This window comes from Dendronephthya gigantea, unplaced genomic scaffold (assembly GCF_004324835.1).
Source record: "Dendronephthya gigantea isolate DGI-Jeju-01 unplaced genomic scaffold, DenGig_1.0 000059F, whole genome shotgun sequence".
Classification (NCBI taxonomy): Eukaryota; Metazoa; Cnidaria; class Anthozoa; order Malacalcyonacea; family Nephtheidae; genus Dendronephthya; species Dendronephthya gigantea.
Genome location: NW_021163069.1, coordinates 1,161,367 through 1,184,794, shown reverse-complemented (window position 1 = coordinate 1,184,794; position 23,428 = coordinate 1,161,367). Strand labels below are relative to the sequence as shown.

The following is a 23,428-nucleotide window of genomic DNA, read 5'->3' as shown; positions in this document are numbered from 1 at the left end:
ACGATTACGATTTACGACTAAATGGAAATTCAGGCTTAAAATAATGAATAACATTTGAAGAAAAATGAATGGATATAGTCAAGGAGATTCATGAACACGCTATAATTCTTTGTTTATTTTTGATCGATTTTATTATAAATTAAAGTGTACATATATAATTGAGTTGACACGCAAACGCTTAACAGATTACTAAAAACGGAAACACTATTATTTCTTTCTTTATTAATACTATATATTATTACTATTATTACTCTTTTTGTATCAGATTTTGAAACATTATCACTTATTATTACTAGTAAGGATTTCGTTAACATTGTGGAAGTTAATTTTGTTATTTGTATGAGTGTTTTCGTGTAAATAATTGTGACATTCTCGAAGAGTCGGCCGCTAATTAATCATCGAGACGATTTGGTTCGGAAATTCATGCAGGTTAAATTCATGCAGGAAAAAACACGCAACTGTTGGAGCGTCTCAACAAGATGGAGAAACATAAAGTATGCCTAGTTCTATTGTGATCGATCCTGTTATATTATTCCCTCAAGTTTTCAAAATAGCGGATCACTATGTGTTTGGGGCAGCCACACTAAAGACAATCTGAAGCAAGTTGTTAACGCAGCCTATAAAGAGGTGGGTTTTTGGCGCAAAAATCTATTTATGTTGCAAAGTGGAGCTGCCGGAAAGTCATACGTTAGGAAACTGGAGGGACTGATTAACGCTTGGAGCAGTAACTCAGAAGTCTTGCATGATATTTCTTTACCACTTACCATGATCATGCTTGCTCTTCTCTTCTCTTCTCTTCTCTTCTCTTCAGACGTTCGCTAATCTCATGTTTCTTGGCAAAGTGAACGCAGCTCTACGTTTGTTGCATGAACAATCATCTGGTGGCGTTCTCCTTCTTAATGACGCTGTGTACAAGGACCTCTTGCAGAAACATCTACCTGCACAACCTGATGACTATCCCGTCATGATTGATGGTGAAATTCCGTATGTCGATCCATCGTTATATATTCGCCAACATCGACGAGGCAGCCATAACAAAAGCAGCATTGAGGACTCAAGGAGCTGTTGGTCCTTCAGGTCTTGACGCACTGGGATGGCGACATATTTTGGCTTTTCGCCACTATGGAAATGTTAAGACCTATGATCCGCAATAACGTTAATGGCAAAAACACTTGCAACTCAGAAGGTCGTTATTGGAGCAGATCAGACCACCAGCTTAGAGGCTTTCTTAGCGCTAGCGTGTCACTTAATACCTCTGGATAAGAACCCTGGCGTCAGACCGATTGGGATTGGAGAGGTTCTACGACGGATAATTGGAAAATCAATTGTCTTTGCCATCAAGCCACAAATTATGGATAGCGCAGGAGACTTACAGCTATGTGCAGGACAACAATCAGGCTGCGAGACAGCTGTTCACGCCATGTCGAAGATTTTTGAAGAAGAAGAAACACATACTGTGTTACTGGTAGACGCCACCAATGCGTTCAAATCCATCAACCAGAAGGTCATATCACATAACATTCAACGACATCTGTGATGAAGAACATTTGAACTCCACAACTATATGTCATGTTCTCTCAAGCAAGATCATCCATCAGAATGGTACACCATCAGCATAACATGGAGATTCCATGCACGATCTTCGTCAAGCTAGGAACTCTTTGCTGCTACAATACTTGAATTCGAGCATGAGTGAAGAACAGATTCGAGCAAATGACCGCGCCCAGTTGAAAGGATAACAGCTCTGCCACTTGCTGAAAAGGGCTACATCCTGACCAAGCGTGACTTCTTTGATGCAATCCACATGCGTTATCGATGGCCTTTGAGACGCCTTCCATCTTTCTGCGTCTGTGGAAAATCATTCAGGGTGGCTCATGCCCTGTGTTGCCTGAAAGAAGGCTTTATCCATCGAAGACATAATGAGATCCGCGATCTACTTGCTGCTGCTATCAATGACGTTGCTTACGATGTTTCAATTGAACCTGCCATAGCTTGCTCCTTCGACTGGAGAGCTTCTTCCATCCAGTGCTAATTCAGCCGATGAAGCCAGAGTGGTTTCGAGCAGAGATGTGGACTGCTGAATGATGTCCAAGTTCAAGATTCTCAAAAATTTTTTAGGGAGGGGAATTAGACATCTCTAAAAGACTTAAATGTCAGAAATCCTCGACTCACAATAGTAGTTACAAAGCTGTATTATATTATTTATTTTAATACTTTTGTATTTTTTAGGTACCATGATCACAGAAGACCCAATACCTGCACGCGAAACGCAAGATGACGAAATGGTTAGTAATTGTAAATAATTTTGTTTATAATTTATATACCCTTGTACATTAGCAACTGTAATTATGTTGTTTTTTCGTGAAACTCCCCCGCTTTTTCACGGTTGCAGCGTGTGCATTACTTGCATGTAAAAAATGGCAGCTATAGCTATCTGTGGGTTATCACATGATGAGTGAGGTGATATCAGTTTTATCGCCCGAGGAATAATTGTAATATTGTCCTGAGGCGGCGATAAAACTTATAAAACCGAGCCAATCATGTGATAACCTGTTTATTACATACTTGTGCCTTTATTCAGTTCTGGCTTCATATTTGACACATGTTCAAGTTTATAGCGATTTTTAATTTTATTGATTTATGACTGTGCTTTCAAATCCTTTAGCCTGATTTTATATAATTTATGTCGTTTGAACCTCAAAATAGACCTTTATATATGACTGTCTTTCAGTGTAAAATACCGCCAGGCTCCTACTTTGACGTATGGCATGCATGTTGATACTAATTTAATTGTACACGAAAATCTTCAATTTCGATACCAAAAGCCAGTCTTGTGTCTTCAAAGTTGTCTTCTTTGTTGTTTGTTTGGTTATTCTGCTGTTCAAGTACTTAATTAAGGTTTTCATTACTAATTTCCGTATCTCCCGGTCACAGGGTAGATTCAGATGCAAGACTGCAAGTTAGTGTTCGAACTCAACAACGAACGTACAATAACTAGCAATTATTGAAGGAGGTTGAACATGCATGATATGAAGAATTATCAAGCCGAAGTTTGTCATTATCACCCCAAGCCTTCATATCATGTGAAAACCGAATTCAATAAATGTTTTTTTTTATTTATTTAAAAGAACGAACAGTCTTCCTCAAAGTTGCCGAACCTTTCACTTGAGGAAGCTATTGTGTTGATGTCTTCGCCATTCGTGTGACGTCAAACATGGGATACGACTATTTATCACACTAAAAAAGTAGGTAGTGTAGCCTGAAGGCAATTAGGCTATACAATAACACAAAAGCACAATGCTGTATTATTTCGAATTAACGATTTCAACCAGAAACTTGTGCAGTAAACATCAATTTTGGTTGTCAACACATTCGCGCGGCCGGCATCATGAATTTCTGCGGTGGCCGGACAGAAAACCATATCAGTGACATGTCGTTTTTATGTCACCCTGTTGTATCCTTGATAAAGGCACAAGTATAATATAAAAAGAACTATATACCAGGGCCCAGTTGCATAAAAGTCTAGTTAACTTTTAACTGTAATTAAGGAGAGAATTGGTCAATCAGAGTCGTGTACTTCTGAGAAACATTATTTTTCCAACAAAAATTCCCCAATTTTTTAAAACGAGCCACCTTAACGAAATCTTTCTTGGATGCGGGCAATGCTTTACTCTTTATTTGCTGCTATACCGCGATTTTCCAGAATTTAGACAAATCTAGGCCCCACGCTTAATGCTTTGGACTTTTTCGATTATTTTCAAATCTATTTCAAAGGCACTGAAGAGCAGCACGACAAGGAAAGAACAAGTTAGGAAGGTTTGCCGAAAATTAAACCTTACCACAATCTTTGGAAAGTCTAATCACTCTAAAGTGCCCGAAGAAGTAATGATGAAAAGAAAGATGCTTCGAATTCTTTATACACACATGGTCGTCGATGAAGCTCGCAGGGTTATGTATTGCTACATACCGAAAATTGCCTGTACTCAATTCAAAAAGATATTCGTTGTGTTGAACAATGAAAATACGAGTATTACACAGTTGGACAACGAACTAGTTCATTCTCACAAAAGCCTGGTAGCATTAAGTAACAGAAGATATAGCGAAGAGCAGCGTCACAGTATGTTGAAGAACTTTTACAAGTTTATGATTGTTCGAGATCCTTTGGAACGGCTGTTGTCTGCTTGGAAAAACAAATTTGAAGGAAAGATAGTTACAAGCCAATGGTTTGAAACAGTTGCTACACACGTGAGAGCATATCGAAATTATCCTACAAATAAAGAGTCCGTTAAAGTACAGAATGTGACTTTCCATGAGTATATACGCCACATCACTGATGAATTGCCACTGGATTTAAATGATCATTTTCTTCAATTCAACACACTGTGCAGACCGTGTGATGTTCACTACAATTTTATTGGTTCGATTGATAATCTTCAAAGAGACGTGAATTACTTAGGAAAGCAAATCAATCTAGATAGGAGAAAGCATTTTCTTCATCAGAAATCCAAAATGCCGCAAATGAAAACAAAAAATTTAGCAGCGAGTTATTTTAAAAGCCTTCCAAAAAAACTTTTTGATAAACTTGTGAATCTGTACAAACCTGACTATGAATTGTTTGGTTTTTCTTTACCGACGTACGAAACATTGCATGAACGGTTTTCATCAAGATAACCGAAAATAGAAAGTCTCACAGTCAAAATCTTGGTTGAGCGTAAGGTGACTCCCTGTGAATTTTCCCCCAAGTTGATGGTAACGATAAGAAAAACTCCAGAGGACTCTTGCTTTAAGGGGTATGGGAAAGACCAAACACATTCTAACCCTGGGGAGGAGGTTGTGGGTATGTCGGCATTTTGGGTTCAAAAGTATTCAGGGGAATAGATGGACTGGAACGTAATTTAAGTGAAGCGAACGTCGCACGCAACTATAAGCTATGTACGTAATACAAAAACATCTCAGGGAGGGGCAGGCAACAAAATTTGCGGGGAGGGGCAAATGCCCCACTTGTTTTATATCTTTTGATTATATGGACAAAATTCAGAGTGACAAAAATACACGCGAAGACGACAAGTAAATAAGCCGCGAAAGACCATTATAAAAGCTTTTAAGTGTTTTCGTTTGTAGTTTCCAACATTACTTTCGTTTTATTCCACCCACGAAGATCAAAACAACAACGGTGAAAATGGTGGGAAATTTCTGTTTTCACATGCATCACGGTTTTAAGCTTATAATGAGATAGCCAAATTAGTAATTGGTCGCGTAGCAACAGCGATCTATAGTGTCAGCTTGGTTATTTTTATTGTTATTTTTCTCTCGGGTCGACCCCCAGTGTCGCTAGCTGTAGGCCATATTACCCTAATCGGTGCCTGCGCACAGGTAAGTTGTTAGCCTGCGGTTAACCAAGACTCTAACATTGGCTCTATTATTATATCACGTGATGTGTTCACTTTGGGCATATTTCGTTTCACTTTCGAAGCAATATAGAAGAATCAAGAAAGCGATCAAAATGCTAGCAAGTGCTATCCTCATCTTTTCGCTCATTACACCGATACAATTGCACACGCCGAGCACAGTAAGTCTACACTAAAAGATGTCGAGCGGTTTCGAAATGGGCTGTTCTGTGTTTCTCCTGCTTACAACATTAATGTAGAACCAAATTGATCAACTTGAATTCGCTGAATACTCTGATCAAACTGTGTAACATCACATTCGCCTGAATAATTCATAATCTTCAAGGAGACGTGAATTACTTAGGAAAACAAATCAATCTAGATAGGAAAAAGCATTTTCTTCACCAAAAATCCAACATGCGCAAATGAAAACAAAAAAATCAACAGCGAGTTATTTTAAAAGCCTTCCAAAAAATCTTTTTGATAAACTTGTGAATCTGTACAAACTGGATCATGAATTATCTGGTTTTTCGTTACCGACGTACGAAACATTGGATGAACGGTCTTGATCAAGACAACCGAAAATAGAAAGTGCCACAGCAAAATCTTATAGCTGAGCTTAAGGTCACTCCCTAGGGTTTTTGCTCAGGCGAAATGCTGACAGTAAGCATAACTTCGGCAACCTACGGTAAACTACGGCAAATTACGGCAAACCACTTACTTTAAGTGGTATGGGAAAGAATTTTTCACCAAATGACGCTTCAATGGAACATGGTGTTATCGGGCCACTTTTATTTGCCTATATAATAATGTACGGAACACGAAGCATCCGTAGGGGGCTCAGAAAAAAAATTCGGGGTGATGCCTCTGCCCTAGTTGAGTTTTTCAAATTTTGTATCGTTGTACGTAAAAGGACTAAAAAGTCATTTGGAATGAAATGTTTTATATTATATCAATTTTGAACCCTTCTCTTTATTCCATTTTTTCTTTTTCAAACTGCACAAAGGGACGATTAATGGCTAGTCTTCGCTTGACGAATTATAAAACAAAATTTACCAGGAAAATTCTCTAAATTGCAAGATAATTGAGAAATTGAAGGTGTGTGGACTTAAAACTTTTTTTCAAGTGGTTTCCGTTCAATTTTCTGAAATTCTGCTTCAACTTTAGCCCACGTGGTCGCAAAGTGACGTGAGATTCGAAAGCAATGGCCATAATTTATTATGGTAATCAATTATGTATTTATCATAACTCGAACAAGAAACTTATGCATCTGTAGGATTGAAACCCTGTTAAGTTTTTTAATTTGTTATCCGAATAGCAACTGAAAACTCACGATGAACATCCTTATCATTAGAAAATGTTTACGAAATTACCTAAAGGTAAATGCTTTCACCACAGTTTTTTAAGACATCCAGAGGTAGTATTATGGCGCTATCTACAGCAGTGATAATCGAATTAATTGTATTTAGACTAATTTAGTATTAATTCAGGATTATATAAATTCTTTTAAGTTTGCAAAACCACGTTATACGTTTCATTTTGCACATTGCACTTTAGTTTAACATCATTCGTTATTTACACGAAAAAAACGGTCAAACGGGTAAGAAAAACCGTAAGAAAAATCTCTAAAAGGAAGCTTCTTTAACGGTCCATTTAAATTGCAAAATACAGTCCTAAATTTCAATTATTGAGAACACAAAAACTTCATTCTCCAGTATCCTGCGACATTTTTTTTAAATCAAAGTTCGGTATATAGAGCCCTTGCTTATAGTTGACAAACAAATTTTATTTTCGGCGATATATTAAATGCTTAAAACAGTCACCTTTAGCTCACGTTTTTGTAGCACGCAACTTTTTGAAATTTGTGGCCGTTTTTATTCTCAGTTTCTGGAATGCATTGTTTAAAGTTCATGCATGCGCAGTCAGCGCAGACGTTTTTCCGTGGTGTTAATAAAACTGTAGTATTAAACCGACCTAAAATCTGAATAAAAATTCTATTGGTCATTAATTCATTTCGAATAAATATTTCAAAATGCAAATCTGTCATTGAAATTATTTTAAAGGTTTTTACATAATAAAACGAATAATTATCGACACCACTCGCTCAGTAGCCTGCAACGCAGACTATATATTGGGGTATATATACTCCAATATATAGTCTGCGTTGCAGGCTACTCGCTCAGTCACTCCCACAGTTGTCCAACGATACGGAGACGGAGACGGAGACGGTGGGGTAATTGCCCACGTAGGCACTAACCTCAACACAGACCTTCGCTTCGTACCCAGGCACGGGGCCCGGGCTTATTTACTGCGTTAAGCAATGAAACAAGGGAATAAGCATAAGTTCTAAAAGTACCGTTTGTGAGCATTTAAAATTTTAACTATTCTGATCTCTCGGTATACCTCATGGGGTAACGATACGCCGCGTTTGCTGCCCTTATTGTCGATTTCATATTACTTTTCAAGGCGCAATCCGGAAATTCGTTGCCAACCTGTCAATTACGCTTCCATACGCAAATAACCTTTGTTTCAGGTCTAGCCAATTGTAAAATAATTCCTCTTGCGTACAGGTGACATTTGCCATTTTCAAGTTAGTTTTCGCAACTCAGTTATGAATAAAAAGATAATTGCCAGCGGCCAACCAGTTTTTAAGATGTCCTTGTATGATTATTTATTCGTGAGAAACGACTTTTTTACACCACGCCAAAAACAACGTGTAAATCAGTAATCACACTGTTAATGTCGCAACAAATGTAAAACAGATGTGGAATAAATTAGGGCCACTGATTAGGGCTCGTATAACAGGGTTTTCTGCTACGCGACGAATGTCGCAAAAAATGTTCCTGTTTATTTAAACTATTTTTCCATCTAGACTCTTCTGTGCAGTATTCAACAGGAAATATTTGCGAGCAGGTAATATCCCTGAATATATGATTAACTTAATACTGTTGACAAATGCTTTATATCCGAGTACAATTTATTACCAAATTTGGTAAATTTGAACAAGCTTTCGGAATTTCCGTCTCGTGTAAACTATCATGGGCCGAGGGTTACAGACACATTTTTGTTACAAACTCCAGACAGGTCGGTAATTAATTTTCAAGCTCTACTGATTTTTGTTGCCATTCCTTTGTGTGGTTAGTTCCAAACGTGGAAGAGTATCGAGGAGCGAATTAATTTCAAGGTACGTTTAAAAGAAAATAGAAATATATAATCTAAGCTAGCGATATGTTATTCGCCCTTCATGCCTCATCCAATCAGCTGCCGACGTTAATCATTCTATTGTTTATCGTCCAATCGGATTGCGAGAAAAGTCTGAAGAGAATGATAAACAATCACGCGCGACGCTTGCGAGTGCTCTGAGCCTAGGACATTTAATCTTTGCTAGCTTTATATTTTGATTTTTTCGTCCTTCTCTTCAAAATGGCAGGCGAATACGTTGTAAATTTAACCGGTGGAGGTCCTTGGGGCTTTCGTTTGCAAGGCGGGAAGGATTTTGGGACAGCATTGTCTATAGCAAGGGTGAGTTTGACGTTTTAAAACATAGGCAACGATAGCGCTTTGTAGACAGACTATCCCATGTATGGTGTTAGCACTGTACGTCTGTTTTGCGATATACAATGTTTGCCGCGTTTAATCGTCGAAACAACATTTGTCTAGCATATTTACACACAGCTGTTGACATTTTCGCTTTTATTTTGCTCTAAAAGGTAACGCCGGGCGGGAAAGCCGACTTACAAGGGATCTTGGAAGGCGACTTCATAGACGAAATAAACCAAGAGTCGACGGAACATTTAGTGCATTTGGACGCACAGAATTTAATAAAGTCATCGAAAGATACACTAAAACTTAGACTTGTTAGGTAGGTTTATGCGGAAGTCGCTTAATTTTCTTCCTTTTAAAACAGACTTGCAAACGAGCGCATTATGGCACCGTTTATGAAGCGATTTTTTTGTAAAAGATCAGGTAAGCCACTCCGTACTTCAGTTGGCTTGACCTTTAGTCTGTGTGGTAATGCTTATAGACATAACTGTAGTTATTTTGTATGGAAACCAAACAGCGGCTATTTTATGCATTTCATTCCGTTTCGTGGAATATTTTGTATGAAGATTTGCAACATTTGTTGTGCAATAAAATTTATCGCTATCCGTATGCATAAATTTCGACGATTTATCATCAGCTCAGATTTTGACGTACATAAAAGAGCGCAACTGCTTTGAGGATGCTATAGAAAGCCGATTTCCTGAGGTGTCCATGAAGTCTCGATAGTATTTACTCGAGAATTCTAATGAGAATTCCGAATGATGTAATCATCGATTTTTAATATCGCCACTTTGCTGAAATAGTGTAGTGCACACCTGGGCAATATTTTGATAGTAAACGCTAGTAAACATCTGTAATAGTTGTATATTGATTAGCATGTTTATCTGTAATGCACACGTCGTTTTAAGTTTAAAATTTAATCTTATCTTGTGAACACAAACTGTAGCAAATTGTGCAATGGCTTGGTAAATTATGTTGCAAATTTGGAAGTATATTCTAATCTGACATGTTGCAATTAGAATGCGACCATAGTAACAGGCTGGTAATTTATGAATTTTAAATTTCTTCTGGTATTATCAAATTAAAATAATACTGAGTAATTCCAGATCTTCATAGCAACTCGTGTAATATGAAAATTCCATTTTATTTTATGGTGTTTTGCTGCATATCTTAGTTTGCATTTAACCAACTTGCAAGGTAGTCCAGAACAGACTATCATCCCCTGTGTGCAAGAAAATATTAGCCATGTTTCTTGGTAGCAAGAGGGGTAACTTCTGCCCCTAATTTAGTCACAATTGTTAATATTTTAGGGTTAACTTTCAAGTTGAAAAAAAAGTTGAAACATTCTCTAGAGAGTGGATATAAATTTATCTGTAACAAGATATTTGCTGTTTGTCAGTCAGTCAGGAAATAAGAAACCTAATATTAACATTTACCTGCCAGTTCATAGACAGGGTTTACAATGGAAATTTTAGTCCCCTTTTCATTGGTAGCTATGATCTTACAAAATATAACTCCTAGTTTGAAATTTTAGATTCAAATACTTCTCATATGCATGTATGACGAGAACAGAACATTCTGTCATGTCTGATAAAAGTATTTTGAGGATTATTTGAAAGGTTACACTTTCCATAGCCCTGTGGTTTTTAAGGATCTGTTACAGAAAACTAATTTTCATCCTGTGTCCTGTTTGGCCAGAGCTATATATTTTTTGTTATAGAAAAGCTGGAAATACAGCCAGATCAATGGGTTCAAAGTCACCAGTGGTTATAACAGATACTACCCATTCTGCAAGGGTGGATCACAAGTTCAATGCAAAACCTAGACCTTTTGGTGTTCAGAGTTCCCCTGTTCAAGTTAAATCGTTGTCGTAAGTATTCGTTGTAAACATCTGTTTTCTCCTATTGTTTTCTGAGAGTGCACTATAAACTTGATTTAGTTCTTAATTTTGAGTTTTCACTAAAAAAAAGTGGTATGAACTGTGTGATATATAATAACTGTGTATAGTATTGCTCGAAAATGGCTGTGTAAAATCACAGATGAAAAGAAACCAATTTACCACTTTCTCCAACTCCTCATGTTGATAATTATAGGTATATAACTATATCACATCACTAACATTCAATAACATTCAAGAGCCCATGATATACTTACTGTATATACATGTAGGTCAGTAGGTATAATGTAATTGATATGGTAACAAAGGTATAATATAACATGGTAAAAAAGCATTGAAGCAGTACATATGCCATGAAGCATTATTTTTGTAACACACTGACTTTTGAGGAAGGGTAGAGGACTCTTTTGTATCTAGAATATTATAACCTTAATTTTAATTTTTCTGGTTGTAATTTTACAGCCAGGACTTGGTCACCACAAACACAAAAAGCTGTCAATATATTGGCCTACGTGTTTACAATTTCCATGTACAAGCCTATCTAAAGATGTTTATGAACTTAACATTTAAACTAAGGGCATATGCGCACCAGAGGTTCACCTTGGGTGAGAAAAACTTGGCAACATATATATTAAAATTATGAACCTGATTTGATGTTCAAATGTATAACTCTGTGAATTGCATGTATTATACACTTTGTGGTGAAGGGTTCTAATTTGGAGTTAAATATGTACATACTGTATCTCAAAATCAAGCCAGGAACAGTTGAGAAGAATGTAAATCAGTACAGCTCATTACCCATTTTGTTATGCAATAATTATTTTTATAAAATGCACTTTAGGAAACCTGCAAAGGATCCAGATAATTATGATGATTCTGAAGTTCTTAGAATGTTGAGGAATTCAAGTATAAATGATTCAGGATTGACATCAAGACATGCAGATAACGATATTGATGGTAACTACAACTTTTATTGCACCCTTATTCGTTATTACTTTCAATTGTTTATTGATCTGTAACACTACAGTTATGAATGACATGACCCATTTTTAATGAAACTGCCCTATCTACTTAGTAACATGCTCTGGGTTTGTTATCAGTGAAAAATCATGATCCAAAACTGAAATAAAATTTGTGAACTTGGTGCAGGAATTTGAGGACCTTACCCAATTGCGAGTGTTTCCCCCTTTCTTTTTTTCCTCAAAATTTCCTCCCCTCTGTAAGCAAAGGGTGTGAATTGCCCTCTCCCATGGACACCTCTCTGAGAGACCTGTTTTATTACTCTCTTTAAAAATTCTCCTTGGAAGTATTTCTTAAATTCTTGGTGACAAATAGGTAAATGCACAAAACTTCCATGCTACTAATATTTAACCCCCAATATTTTTTTACCTAACACTTACCAGGGAATGTGTAACTTAGTTAACATGCTATTAATTACCAAAATGTATGCAATAGGTGTAGATGTCCCGGTGGTAATCCGCTTTTCATGCTAACAGCTAACCCTAAGACCAATAGATTATAGGAATAAGAATCGGGATTAAAAGGATTAGTATGAGAATCCAAAAGATGCATTAGAAAATTTTGTAGTTTGAATTAGAAGTATTTCACCTACAGCTTGGACTGAGGCAAAGAACCGTACCACGTACCGCTACATACATACCACTGCATAACCACCGCATGCTGCAGTTACCCAGATAAAGGGGTCGCCAAGCTACTGTACAGCCTCATCAAAAGTCAACACGGGAACATATGTATAATCTGTACGTGGAAAACTTTAGAGATCGAAAGCATGGAGTAGAGGACCTTTCAGAATTAGTTCTCCACAAGGTTGCGAGTAATCATAATGTCCTTTTATATTGACCTAAAGTGTAGCTGAGCTGCAGTATATAAGTTCTGGTCTTAAAGCGGAATCATCCTTTTATTGTTATATATATGTATGCTTTTTTAAGTTTTTGACCGTTTTTTTGTCGACTTTGGTCGAGTCAATAACCCCAAGAAAAGATTTCATTTCTTACCTTGTCACTGGCTGATCATTTCCAGGGGACAGTGACGATCGATCAAGGATTCAGTCACGATCCTTTCATCGGCTACAAAAACATCTTACTAGGAAAGAACAAGAATCTAATGGTATTAACTTTAGTTACTAACAAATAATTGAAACATTCACACTAATTGCCATCATTAATCATAATATAACGTTACACTAACATTTCAACCAAGTTCAAATACAAGTGAGCGCTGCACTTCATTTCATTTCACAAATCCCTTTCTTGTTGCATTTTCCATTGATATTACGAGTGCATAATAGGTTTTCTGTAAAACTGTATGTCGTTATGAACTGAGTAGCCCAGTTTTAAACACGTTCAGACAGTAGCGTACGTGCACGAATTTGCTGACGTACATTAGGCTAGATTTTCGGTTATTTTAAACTTTCTTGTAATGCAGTTTTGTATTTGAGTTTTGATGTATTCGTATTTGGTTTCCTTTTTGACCAAGACACCCACATAATTTGCTTGCATGGTGAACAGAATTTTCTGGGGAATGAAAGGTCATTAACCGCGCTCATTCGTGGGTACCTTTATACGTGCTGTTCTTAGATTTCAACATTGATAGTGGAAAGACTGATTTTATTATGCATGGATTTCAAGAAGTATTCAAGTAACTTTTACCATTTTAGATCTTCCCCCACCACCCCCTGAAGCATATTCGCCTGAAGATGAACAACTACCTGCTGGACAATCGAGAAGTTTTAAACTGCTGCAAAGGCATGTCGATGGTGGAGGTAAATCGATTGTTTTTATGCAAACAATTCAACAAAATGCTCGTCTTTGGAAATCTGAGAAATGTATATAAGGTCCTATCTTTTTCGAACCAGGTTTTTAAACAGTTTAGGGTAAAATCTCGTGGAAATTGAAAAACTTGTGTGTCCAGATGACATAGCTAATTCGGACTTTGTTATACTTTTAAAATTTTAATGCCACACATACTTAAAATTCTATGATTTTTTGCAAAACATTCTTCAAGTGAAAAAAAAACTGAGATCAAGGAGATCCATGCACCGATCTAGTACTTACAAATTAACTGGCCATTATTTATCTGTGCACGGTGCGTCTGATCACCAGGGGTTATTCCAAGGATATCTTATCACTGCACAAAAACGCTTGTAATGTAATATATTTTAGTATTACATCGTTTTTGAAAAGCTCTATACTTTGTCCTGCATCATGAGAGTGCGTGTACTGATTCTGCAACTTGAGATTAACATGCATAGTGTTACTGAATAATGCTATGCAGCAAATTTCTACAATAATACTGAATAATTCTCTGCAGCAAATTTCTACAATAATACTCATGTTCTCTTCCATATCAGTGCAGTGTATGTATAAAATAACAAATGATAAATATCGCAGTTTATCACTGCATGAAATACCTTTTATCACTTTACAAATCTTATTTACCACTACAAAAGTGGTTATCAATGTACCTCAGAATAATCCCTGATTAGTGCAGAGTACATATGTATACCATTATATATAATTAACCCAGTAGACGCTGGCATGTCAGTTTCGAAACAGCTGTGAATAACCAGATATAGAAGTGTTGAAAATATACATAATTAAATAATTTTGCGTATATGCGTATGGTATATCGCGTCAGAGATTTTGTTTGTAACTCTATAAATTTAAGTTTAAATTTTCACAGCTACGTAATATCTCCATCGTTCTTTCGTTTGATTCCACTCAGACTCCCATCCAAGTGTGTTCTCGCAGCCAGACGGCGATCGAAATCGTGCTGTTCCCCAATCGCGCCCTTACACAGTAACCGCTAATGTCCGTGGTGGGAAACCCCCCGTCCAGACGCCCATGAATACAAAGGAACCACCCCCCTGCCCACCCGGCGTTAAACCCATGCAAGTCTTACCGTCTGAAATCAATTTTACCCGACCATCTGATGCAGCTAGGGCGGCCTATGCTGAACGGCGTCAAACCAGTCCGCAGCCAACAAGTACAGGCGTTCCATCACCTGCGCCAGCGTTCCAGTCATACCGTCCAGCGGCTGCACCGGCAGCCAAACCCAAACCAACTAGTCCGGCGAGTAACTCACAGCTTCCTCATTGTCATGGCTGCGGGCAAAATATTCAGTAAGTGTGCAAGCATGCAAGCTATGTTTTTTACATTCATTTTCGTGGCGAAGGAGCTCATTGCAAAAACGTACTCGCAAGTCTAAATTGTCTCTAATCAATATCATCACAAAAGCATTTAGCCTTTACGCCTTTTACAAGATGTGTCAATAACATGTGCAATTTATGAATTTACATCCAACTTAGCCTTGAAGCCAGACACCTTGTACACTTTGGAAATAAAACTTATGTAAAGGAAATTGAAAAATGTTTACTTTTTGGGGGAAGCAAATAATGATTGAAATTTCAGCTTAAGAGATCTGGAATCGGGACCGAAATTCTTCTTTTTCTTTAGGGGATCATTCCTGAGTGCCCTGGGTCGCAACTGGCATCCTGAACACTTCAACTGCGCCGGCTGTAGGAAATCTTTGCAGAATAAGGGGTTCGTTGAAGAATCAGATCACCTGTATTGCGAAAATTGTTATGATATGAAGTTTGCTCCACACTGTGATGTCTGCAATCAAGCAATTGTTGGGGTAAGTCTTCTTTCTGCCATGTTTCCCCGGGCTAGAAAAATGAGGAGCTTTAGCAAATACTACGAGTGCATGATTTACATTCAAAAGCCATGTAACGACTATGTGATTCGTCAGATGGCGTAAGCAAACAACAATGAGCTTGGTGTGAGAATTTTGCACTCGTATCGTATTCACCGTATTCGTAAACGTACATGTAGTCACTGTTTTAGCTTCCTCGTTTAGAAGAGGGGTGTAGATAGGCGAAACAAGCGGCTCTGAGATAATGTAAAACAAGAGACTAAGGTTTACATGGTATGTAAATCAAGAGGCTCTGCGATTACAATCCTTTTTAAGACAAGAGGCTGTGCGATTACAATACTTTTCAATACCAGAGGCTGTGCGATTTACATCGTACGTAAAAACAAGTTGCTTTGCGGTTTTGGTTAACTGCTATGCCTTTACAAACTCTTATTTATTGCTGGGTGGGTTACCCTTGACGACAGTTGAGTTTCTGAAAGGCCTGCGTATAGCCATAAAAACTTCATCCAAGTCACAATTCATTTGTCTGTTAGTTAGTAAGTGTTGTTTTACACTTTTATTTTAAATCAGACTGACTTCGAGTTCCATTCCCCCAAGCTAATGTCTGGGAAAACACCCGAAGGCATAGAAATTCTGTTGTCGATGGGCCAAAACGCCAATCAAATTGTTTTCTGCAAAATGAGGAAAATCGAATCCTTCCATTCTCATGAAAGTCACGGTGTACCGCGATTAATTAACATGGCTCACTTTTGTAGTATTTCGTGCACTCCAGGATTTTGTCCACGTACGAAGGGAAAACATCTAACTCAGATATTTTAAAAATCTGGCTTATATGGCCCTCCACTTGAAATTGATACAAATCAATATTCCAAGCCAAGGGCTTGGTTTCCATGTGTTTACATGTGTTTCCCTGATCTGGCGGGTCAGAAACGTCAAAAGATTTATCATTTCATTAGTGAACATAAATTTTTGCCGTGATATTTCTGTTACCGAGGATATTGTTGTCGAAACGTTTATTGTCGGGACTAAAGAGATTGTCGGTATCATCAATGAGCCCTTAGATATGTAAATTTCACTCTGTGATTCCATGTATACATATTCTCCCACATTATTGACTTGTGTGCGTTCAAAATTGCTATGGCAACACAATTTCCAACAGCAAACAACATTATCATCGATTCATCGTTAACACAGCGGCTCAAAATGCACAAATCGTACCATATTGCACCTTGTTCTCATTTATCTGCAGTCATAAGTAAAATTCTCTACATGTCTATCAGAAGTTAGGTATTTCAGCCGGATATCGCGTCATGATTACACGCGGGGGTGGGCACAATGAGAATTCTATGGAGTCTTGTGTTGATATATACATTCAGAAACGATACTGTGTTTCTCGTGGACGCTTGTGGCACAGTCGTGTTTCGTGGGTAAAAGTGCAAAAGCTTTTGATTGCTACAGTGGTTGTAAAAGCTATCATTCACATATGCCAGTTGTATCAGCTGACATTTGCATGTCATGTATTGATACAATGATATTGGAACCCTCTGAAGAAACAATGCCATTTGTATAAAAAGGAAAAACTATAGTTTTCATTGCGATTATAGTTAAACATGCATGAGTGAGAATTTGAAATAATGAAAGATAACACGAGTCACTAGAGCCCTAACGAATCTGTCCGATGCCACGAAATATACTATTAAACTGTTTAATGCACTGTGTGAATATTTCATTAATACTGTGCGAGTGAGTAATGCAATTACTTTATAACTGCAGTAGTTACCCTCATAATGCAGTAATCGCATTTATAATTACAGTACAGTGCAATTTTAAATGCAATTGCAAGAATTTTCGTCAAACGTCGTCAATTTTCGATTTGTATATCCTGATTTAATAAATCCAGTGAGATGAAGGAATGAAGCATCATTCAGGGAAACTTTCCAATCAAACTTGTTTTCCAAACCCGCGTTTCCTCGACTCTCGACCGGTATCTTCACGACCCACGAAATAAAAACGCCAAATAAGTAACTCGAAACGCTTATATATTTGCTGAACAACAGAGGCGCCTGACTGCTTTTGTTTCTAATACACATTGGGAAGCTATGGTTTACAAAGAGCTGTGAGAGGGAGCCAATAGAGTTATAGTTACTTCACTATCACTTTTATCATTATTATAATTCGACAAAGGTCAGGAACATCAGATATGATTTATAATCGCTAATATTAAGCTTGATGTGTCCCTGGAGTTAGTCATTTGCGACTGCGTTTGGTTGTGGACTTGCCAGCAATTAAAACAAGGTTAAAAGTGGGTGAAATGTAATATCGGTGGCTGGATTTGAGATATAAACAACAAAAACATTGCTGAGAAACTTCGCTGCGAGAAACGATCACACAGACGAGGTCGCTTCGTGTCTGTTTGTCAGATATCGAATATCCGTGCTCGTTTCGACAAGCTCGACGAAAGATTAGAACTGCAAAGCGTTTACTTCGAATCTGCTGCTCAAAACTACTCGAAAAACGCTCGTATTTGCAGGAGAAGTCGAGTTGTAAAGCTGCTGTTCGCTTCGTTTCAACTGACTGAACATTTTGTGTGTTTGGGACAGATAATTGTCGGCATAAGGATTAAAAAGTACGAAGATCTAGAATATCTGGCGTGTGATTTTTCGTTGTTGCCTTTTCTGATTGGAATTCGAAGCGATTCGTTGCACTTTGATCGAAAATTAATAGTTGGAAAATAACTCACTTATGGCTTTGACATTTGATATTATATAAGATTGTTTAGGGTACATTGGAATTCATAGTTGAATCAATATTGAACTGATTGTTTGCACTGGCATTTTAAACGCTCTTGGAAAAGATTAGGGTTCTGTTACTTCGTGTGAATCAAACATTGATATAGGGTACCATATATATTGACATTCCTTCGCTTTTGAGTGCAAAGAACTTCTCAGTTTGAGCACCAAGTGCTATATAATCTTTATGGACATTTGTTAGTTGTTGACATTTGGCTGAAATTATAAATTCCTACTGACCACTGTGTACCGAAGAGATATTATTTATTGCGAATATGTCAAATGAAAGTCGAACATTCGTTGCGGAAAAGACAAATATGGTACGACCAGCTCCACTACAGTCGTTTAAGACCGATGCAAAAGCTTTCTCGTATGTCAACGAAATTGACGAGCACCCCTTCGTAAGAGATAGGTTTCAAAACCAATTCCATAACACCAGAAAAATGTTTGAGCAGACGAACTCGAAGTCGCCTTCGGTCAGCGGAGTTACGTCGCCTACTTCCCCCAGTTCCCCTGTGTCCGAGCGGATTCAGCCTTTTTCCGAGCTCAAGCAAAAGTTCGAGTCGGACGTTAATAATAATAATAACAGCCGTGCTTTTCTCCCTCGAGGAACGCGACACACGAGCTATGGCGGCATCGGAAACGGCCGCCACAGCTGGGCGAGCACGCCTAGTCCGACCAGTTCACGGCGAAGCAGTGAAACGTCAACGGAGTATAACGACAGAAGCCGAAGACCTAATGACATGTCAATTGTTCGTGAGAAGATTGCGATAGCTAAAGAGGAGTTAGCGGAGGCCATCGATCGACGTGAGATCGCCGAACGAGGGTATGTCGAAGCTAAACATCGGATTATGTCGTCGAAATCGCAGGCCAGGTCTTTGCGAGACCAGATACGATCGCTGGAGGAAATCGTGCAGCGAAGAGAGAAAAAAGTCGAAGAAGTAACTAAAAGATTAACTGCCCGAACCGTGGTGATTGAACAAAACCGACGCGCGGCAAAGTTTTACGAGAAAGACATGAAGAACGAGTCGAAAATTGTTGAGGAGTTGACGGAAAAGATCGAGGCGGCCCGAGAAAAGAAACGGATCACCGTCCAACGAATTCGTGATCTCAGTAAGCGGATTCCCCCGATAAAGGTCGCGATCGAAAAGGCGGAGACGAGAGTTGATGAAGCGCGAAAAAAATCGCGACGGTTCGAAGATATTTTGACCAAATCTTCGATCCGTCTAAAAAATGCTCGTGCTCTACAAGAAAGCGCTGATAAGAGAACCTCTTTCAAGGGACTGGAAATCGGAGATGTCCAGAAAAAAATATCGGAGCAAAAAGATCGACTGAAAAAGGCGAAAGCTGATATAAGTTATATGGATTATAGAAAGGAATTGTTGGTTGAACAGTTAGACGAGTGTAGAAGTGACATTAGACAGATTTTTGTGAGATTGGAGCCCCATCAACAGCAGAAAGCTTTGGGCTTTATTTATAGGCGTCTGCCAATGAGTGAAGATTTATAAGTAAGAGGTTATTGACGTAGTTATTGAAGTTATTACTGACAAGTTATTCTCTGTTGAGTTTTAGATAATGCGTAGTTATCGTTTTTATGCCTTCGTAAACAGGTTGGTTTCCTGCTATTTAACAAACTGTATGAAAAAATTTAGCTGCCGTTCTGTACATTGTAATTCTTACTATTTACGCGTTCGATGGATTTTTTAGTCGATTTATTTTATTGTTGAGTCAGTATGAATTTGCTGTGAGAAATTAAAATCCGCTAATTTAGTAATTTGTTGCGTGTTTGCGTTCTTAATTCATGCGTTCGTTATTTAGTAACCGATTCGACGTCATTGAGTTTACACCTGAATGAGATAAACTTATTCAATTTCAAACACTCATTTTTGCGGGGGACAAGGCTATTTCCTTCTGGCATTCCCCTCCATACGAATTTTTACTATTAAAATTTATTCAATTGGTTCAAGTTAACTTTCTCGTTTGGGCGCAACAAACATACCTCCAATATAGGCAAGGTCTACCAAGAGGTGGTGGTGTGGAAATTGTTTCTCGGTTTAGATTATGAGGGTCATATGAATATTAGTATGAGAAAGGGGCCATAATGATTTTAGTGATCGGTTAGCCGCCTACAAATAATTCCAGGTACAATTATGACGTCAAGTAAATATACAAATAATTCGCAGTGTTCTGGAAATGTTACGTCATACCTACGTAATTTCAAAGTTGTTAATACCAATCTCTCCCTTGATAATTCGGAATGTCGCGCTCAAAAAAAAGTTATCTGTTAATACCGCTCATTGGAGTTTCCGCCATTTTGCTACTGATGAGCCACTGCGCCCTCCCCCTGGCTCCTCACATTAGGCAAAATAAACATTTTGTTCTAGGCCCCTTCGAAATTCCGACTGTATATTAATGAGATCACGTCCTAAGGGGCCGTATGAGAGAGCTACAATCATGTGCAACAATTAAGTACCCTCCGAAACAATGTTTTATCCATGATACCAAGCTATTTGAATTGCTGAAAATATAACTCTCAACATTGTCAATGGTAGGGGGAAATAATCGAATTTTTGAGTCTTCGTAATTCTTGCACATGGTTGTAAACTATATAGGCTGGTATTTCAATGGAAAGCCCCTGTCTCAGGGTAAAATTTTTTTGTCAACTCGCGATCGATTTTTTCAGCCTTGTGTTAAAGCCATCGGTAAGATGTTTCATCCGGAGCACTTCATCTGCGCTCATTGTGGCAAACAGATAGCCAACGAGAGTTTCCACCTGGACAGCGGTAAACCGTATTGCGCACAAGATTACAAAGAATTATTCTGTGTGAAATGTTGTTCATGTAAGCAAGTAATTGGTGGCGGAGACCGCTGGCTCGAAGCACTCGATAAACCTTGGCATGCTGACTGCTTCAGATGTGCAGTAAGTTTATCAATATTTTTGCGCACTTAGGACCATAACTAAAACGGACCAATGGCTACATATGGCGATATTTTTTGTATATTTCAACATTATTCAACAAACTTTACAATTTTACTAATTTTGGGATGCTCTTACTACCTGTATATAAAAAACTCCGTTCTATTTCAGCATTTAGTTTAAAAGTGAAATACTCAATTAACATTGCAATTCTGTAGGTGTGTGGCAGCAATCTAGAAAATACCGGATTCTACAGCATGGGTACACAGGCAGTATGTCCGGAGCATGCCTAAGACTGGAGCACCCTGAAATAGATGTAAACCTGGAACTACGATATCCCCTTGGCGAACGATAAGTACACTTTGCGAAATTGACATAGAAGATGGACATTATAAATGGAAAGACCAGAGTCAAACAGGAAGGATGTTGAAAGTACTATAAGAAGGGAACAGATTATAAAAATGGAAGGACTTTTGGTAAATTTATGCTAGACTACAAACTTTAACGCGCTATGGGTAAAACAGATAAATATATTGTAATTCGAGGCTGGGGGCCGGGGGGGGGACAGTAATAGGAACCGTTGTTGTATGCTCAACCGTCCTTTTAAGGTATTTCTTCGTTGCTTAGTATGGTAACCTTGCAATTTTGACCACGAATGCATGAGAATTGATATTAGATATTCAATAAAAGTTGATCTATATAAGATAAAAGGATAGCATGGATATTATATAAAGCCTCGTTCTCGGGAAAGATACCTTTGACACTAGGTTCATATTCATTAAAAACAAAATACACAAATTTAATCCTTTAGAATAGGTTAGCATTAGATCTGAGAAATTAGGTTTATCGTTAATTAGGGTTAAACCTATTCCTTAATCTAACCCTAATTCTAGGGTAATCTCAAGGAGTAAATTCCACCCTAGTCTCAAGGATTAAATTCCTGTATTTAGGATTTATTGAACATGGAATTATTACCTAGGTTTCGATAAAAAATGCGTGCATATAGGAAAACACGTCGATTTTACCGCATTAGAACAACTGTCAAAAGCAAAGACAAGAGGTTTCCTTTTACCTCTTGATCCCAGCCTTCTTATTGATGCACGGGGTCTAATTATTTGATACTTCGTTGAAAACGAAGCTACTTAGTCGAAGCAGTTTTACTACTACAAGTAAATATTCTGGAATTAGGTACGTTTGTTAAATTCTTTCTGATTAACCTGGAAGACAATTATAGTTTTAATTTAGGCGAGTATAAGCATGTCAATCTCCAGGGGCCGGTTGTGTGAAACTCTTGACTAACTTTTGAGTTTACTTCAATCGTAGTTAACTTCAAAATACACTGATTGACAAATATAGTTTTCTAACGAAATATAGTTAAAAGTTAACCACCTTATGCAACCGGTCCCAGGTATCATGTTAATAATCTACAGGTATCCTTCCATGAGTATAGTAGAGTTCACTATAGAGGTGACTCGAATTTTAAAATGTTTTAAACAGCCGTAACCCTGGCATCAAGTAACGGTCTTCTCTATATGTACATAACCGATAAGAGTTTGTTCTGCACGAGTTTAATAATATATAGGTGTTTTACATAAATAATTATAATATTAAATAAATTTATATCAATATTGTCTGGAAGTATTTGATCTAAGTGAGGTTATATTGCGATTATTAAATAATCGAGAATACCTTGTTTGATCAATGCGTTGTAATTACTCCTTCCTGCCCTGAAAATTGACGTGAAAAACAGAGATAAACACCATGGGTTTATATTCCCAAAATCAACGACTTGGTCCCAATATTAATAGGCACATTATAGTCGCTCCCATTATTAATTGTTTTTAGCAATAAAAACTTTCAGGCGTGAAACACGCGATAAATTATGGCGAAAACATTTTTGGAGCCAGAGCGCCAAATTAAAAATGCTATAAGATATCGCGCCATCCCCCTCCAACCCTCCCCCACCCAAGGGAATGCCCTCGCATGTACTGAGCTTAATACAGTGATGCAAGCACTCTCTTCTCTGCACAGAAGCTTAGGTTTACTATTGCATGAGGTATCTCAACAATTATCAGCGCGTTAAAACTCTGTTTTAGCGGACTCTGCGGAAGAGAGAGGATGCAAACAGCGGTAGCTACCACAGATTATTCACCAGACATATGAAAAATGGTCTTGGCATCACCCTTTTCCTGTCTTTCATGCTCAGTACACTCTAAGCTAA

At 37.9% G+C, this 23,428-nt stretch overlaps 1 protein-coding gene across 2 annotated transcripts; it reads left to right on the top strand.

Moving 5' to 3' along the window:
- Positions 1 to 8,652: 8,652 nt before the first annotated feature.
- Positions 8,653 to 22,852, top strand: LOC114530109 (PDZ and LIM domain protein 7-like). 2 transcript variants are annotated; one of them, XM_028551698.1, is made up of 10 exons: positions 8,653 to 8,909; positions 9,098 to 9,249; positions 10,651 to 10,800; positions 11,669 to 11,784; positions 12,868 to 12,954; positions 13,505 to 13,609; positions 14,572 to 14,968; positions 15,303 to 15,483; positions 20,974 to 21,210; positions 21,426 to 22,852. In XM_028551698.1, exons 1-10 carry the CDS (start codon positions 8,811 to 8,813, stop codon positions 21,498 to 21,500), a joined length of 1,599 nt encoding a protein of 532 aa, XP_028407499.1. In that variant the 5' UTR covers positions 8,653 to 8,810; the 3' UTR covers positions 21,501 to 22,852. The 2 variants fall into 2 exon arrangements, with proteins under 2 accessions (XP_028407499.1, XP_028407500.1); XM_028551699.1 differs by lacking the exon at positions 12,868 to 12,954 and having other exon boundaries at positions 8,659 to 8,909.
- Positions 22,853 to 23,428: the final 576 nt, after the last annotated feature.

Excerpts from the sequence above, each read along its gene's own strand:
- LOC114530109 (XM_028551698.1), top strand. The coding sequence starts at position 8,811 with ATGGCAGGCGAATACGTTGTAAATTTAACCGGTGGAGGTCCTTGGGGC. Across the intron at positions 11,785-12,867 it reads TGCAGATAACGATATTGATG|GGGACAGTGACGATCGATCA; the intron begins GTAACTACAACT and ends GATCATTTCCAG. Across the intron at positions 14,969-15,302 it reads GGCTGCGGGCAAAATATTCA|GGGATCATTCCTGAGTGCCC; the intron begins GTAAGTGTGCAA and ends CTTTTTCTTTAG.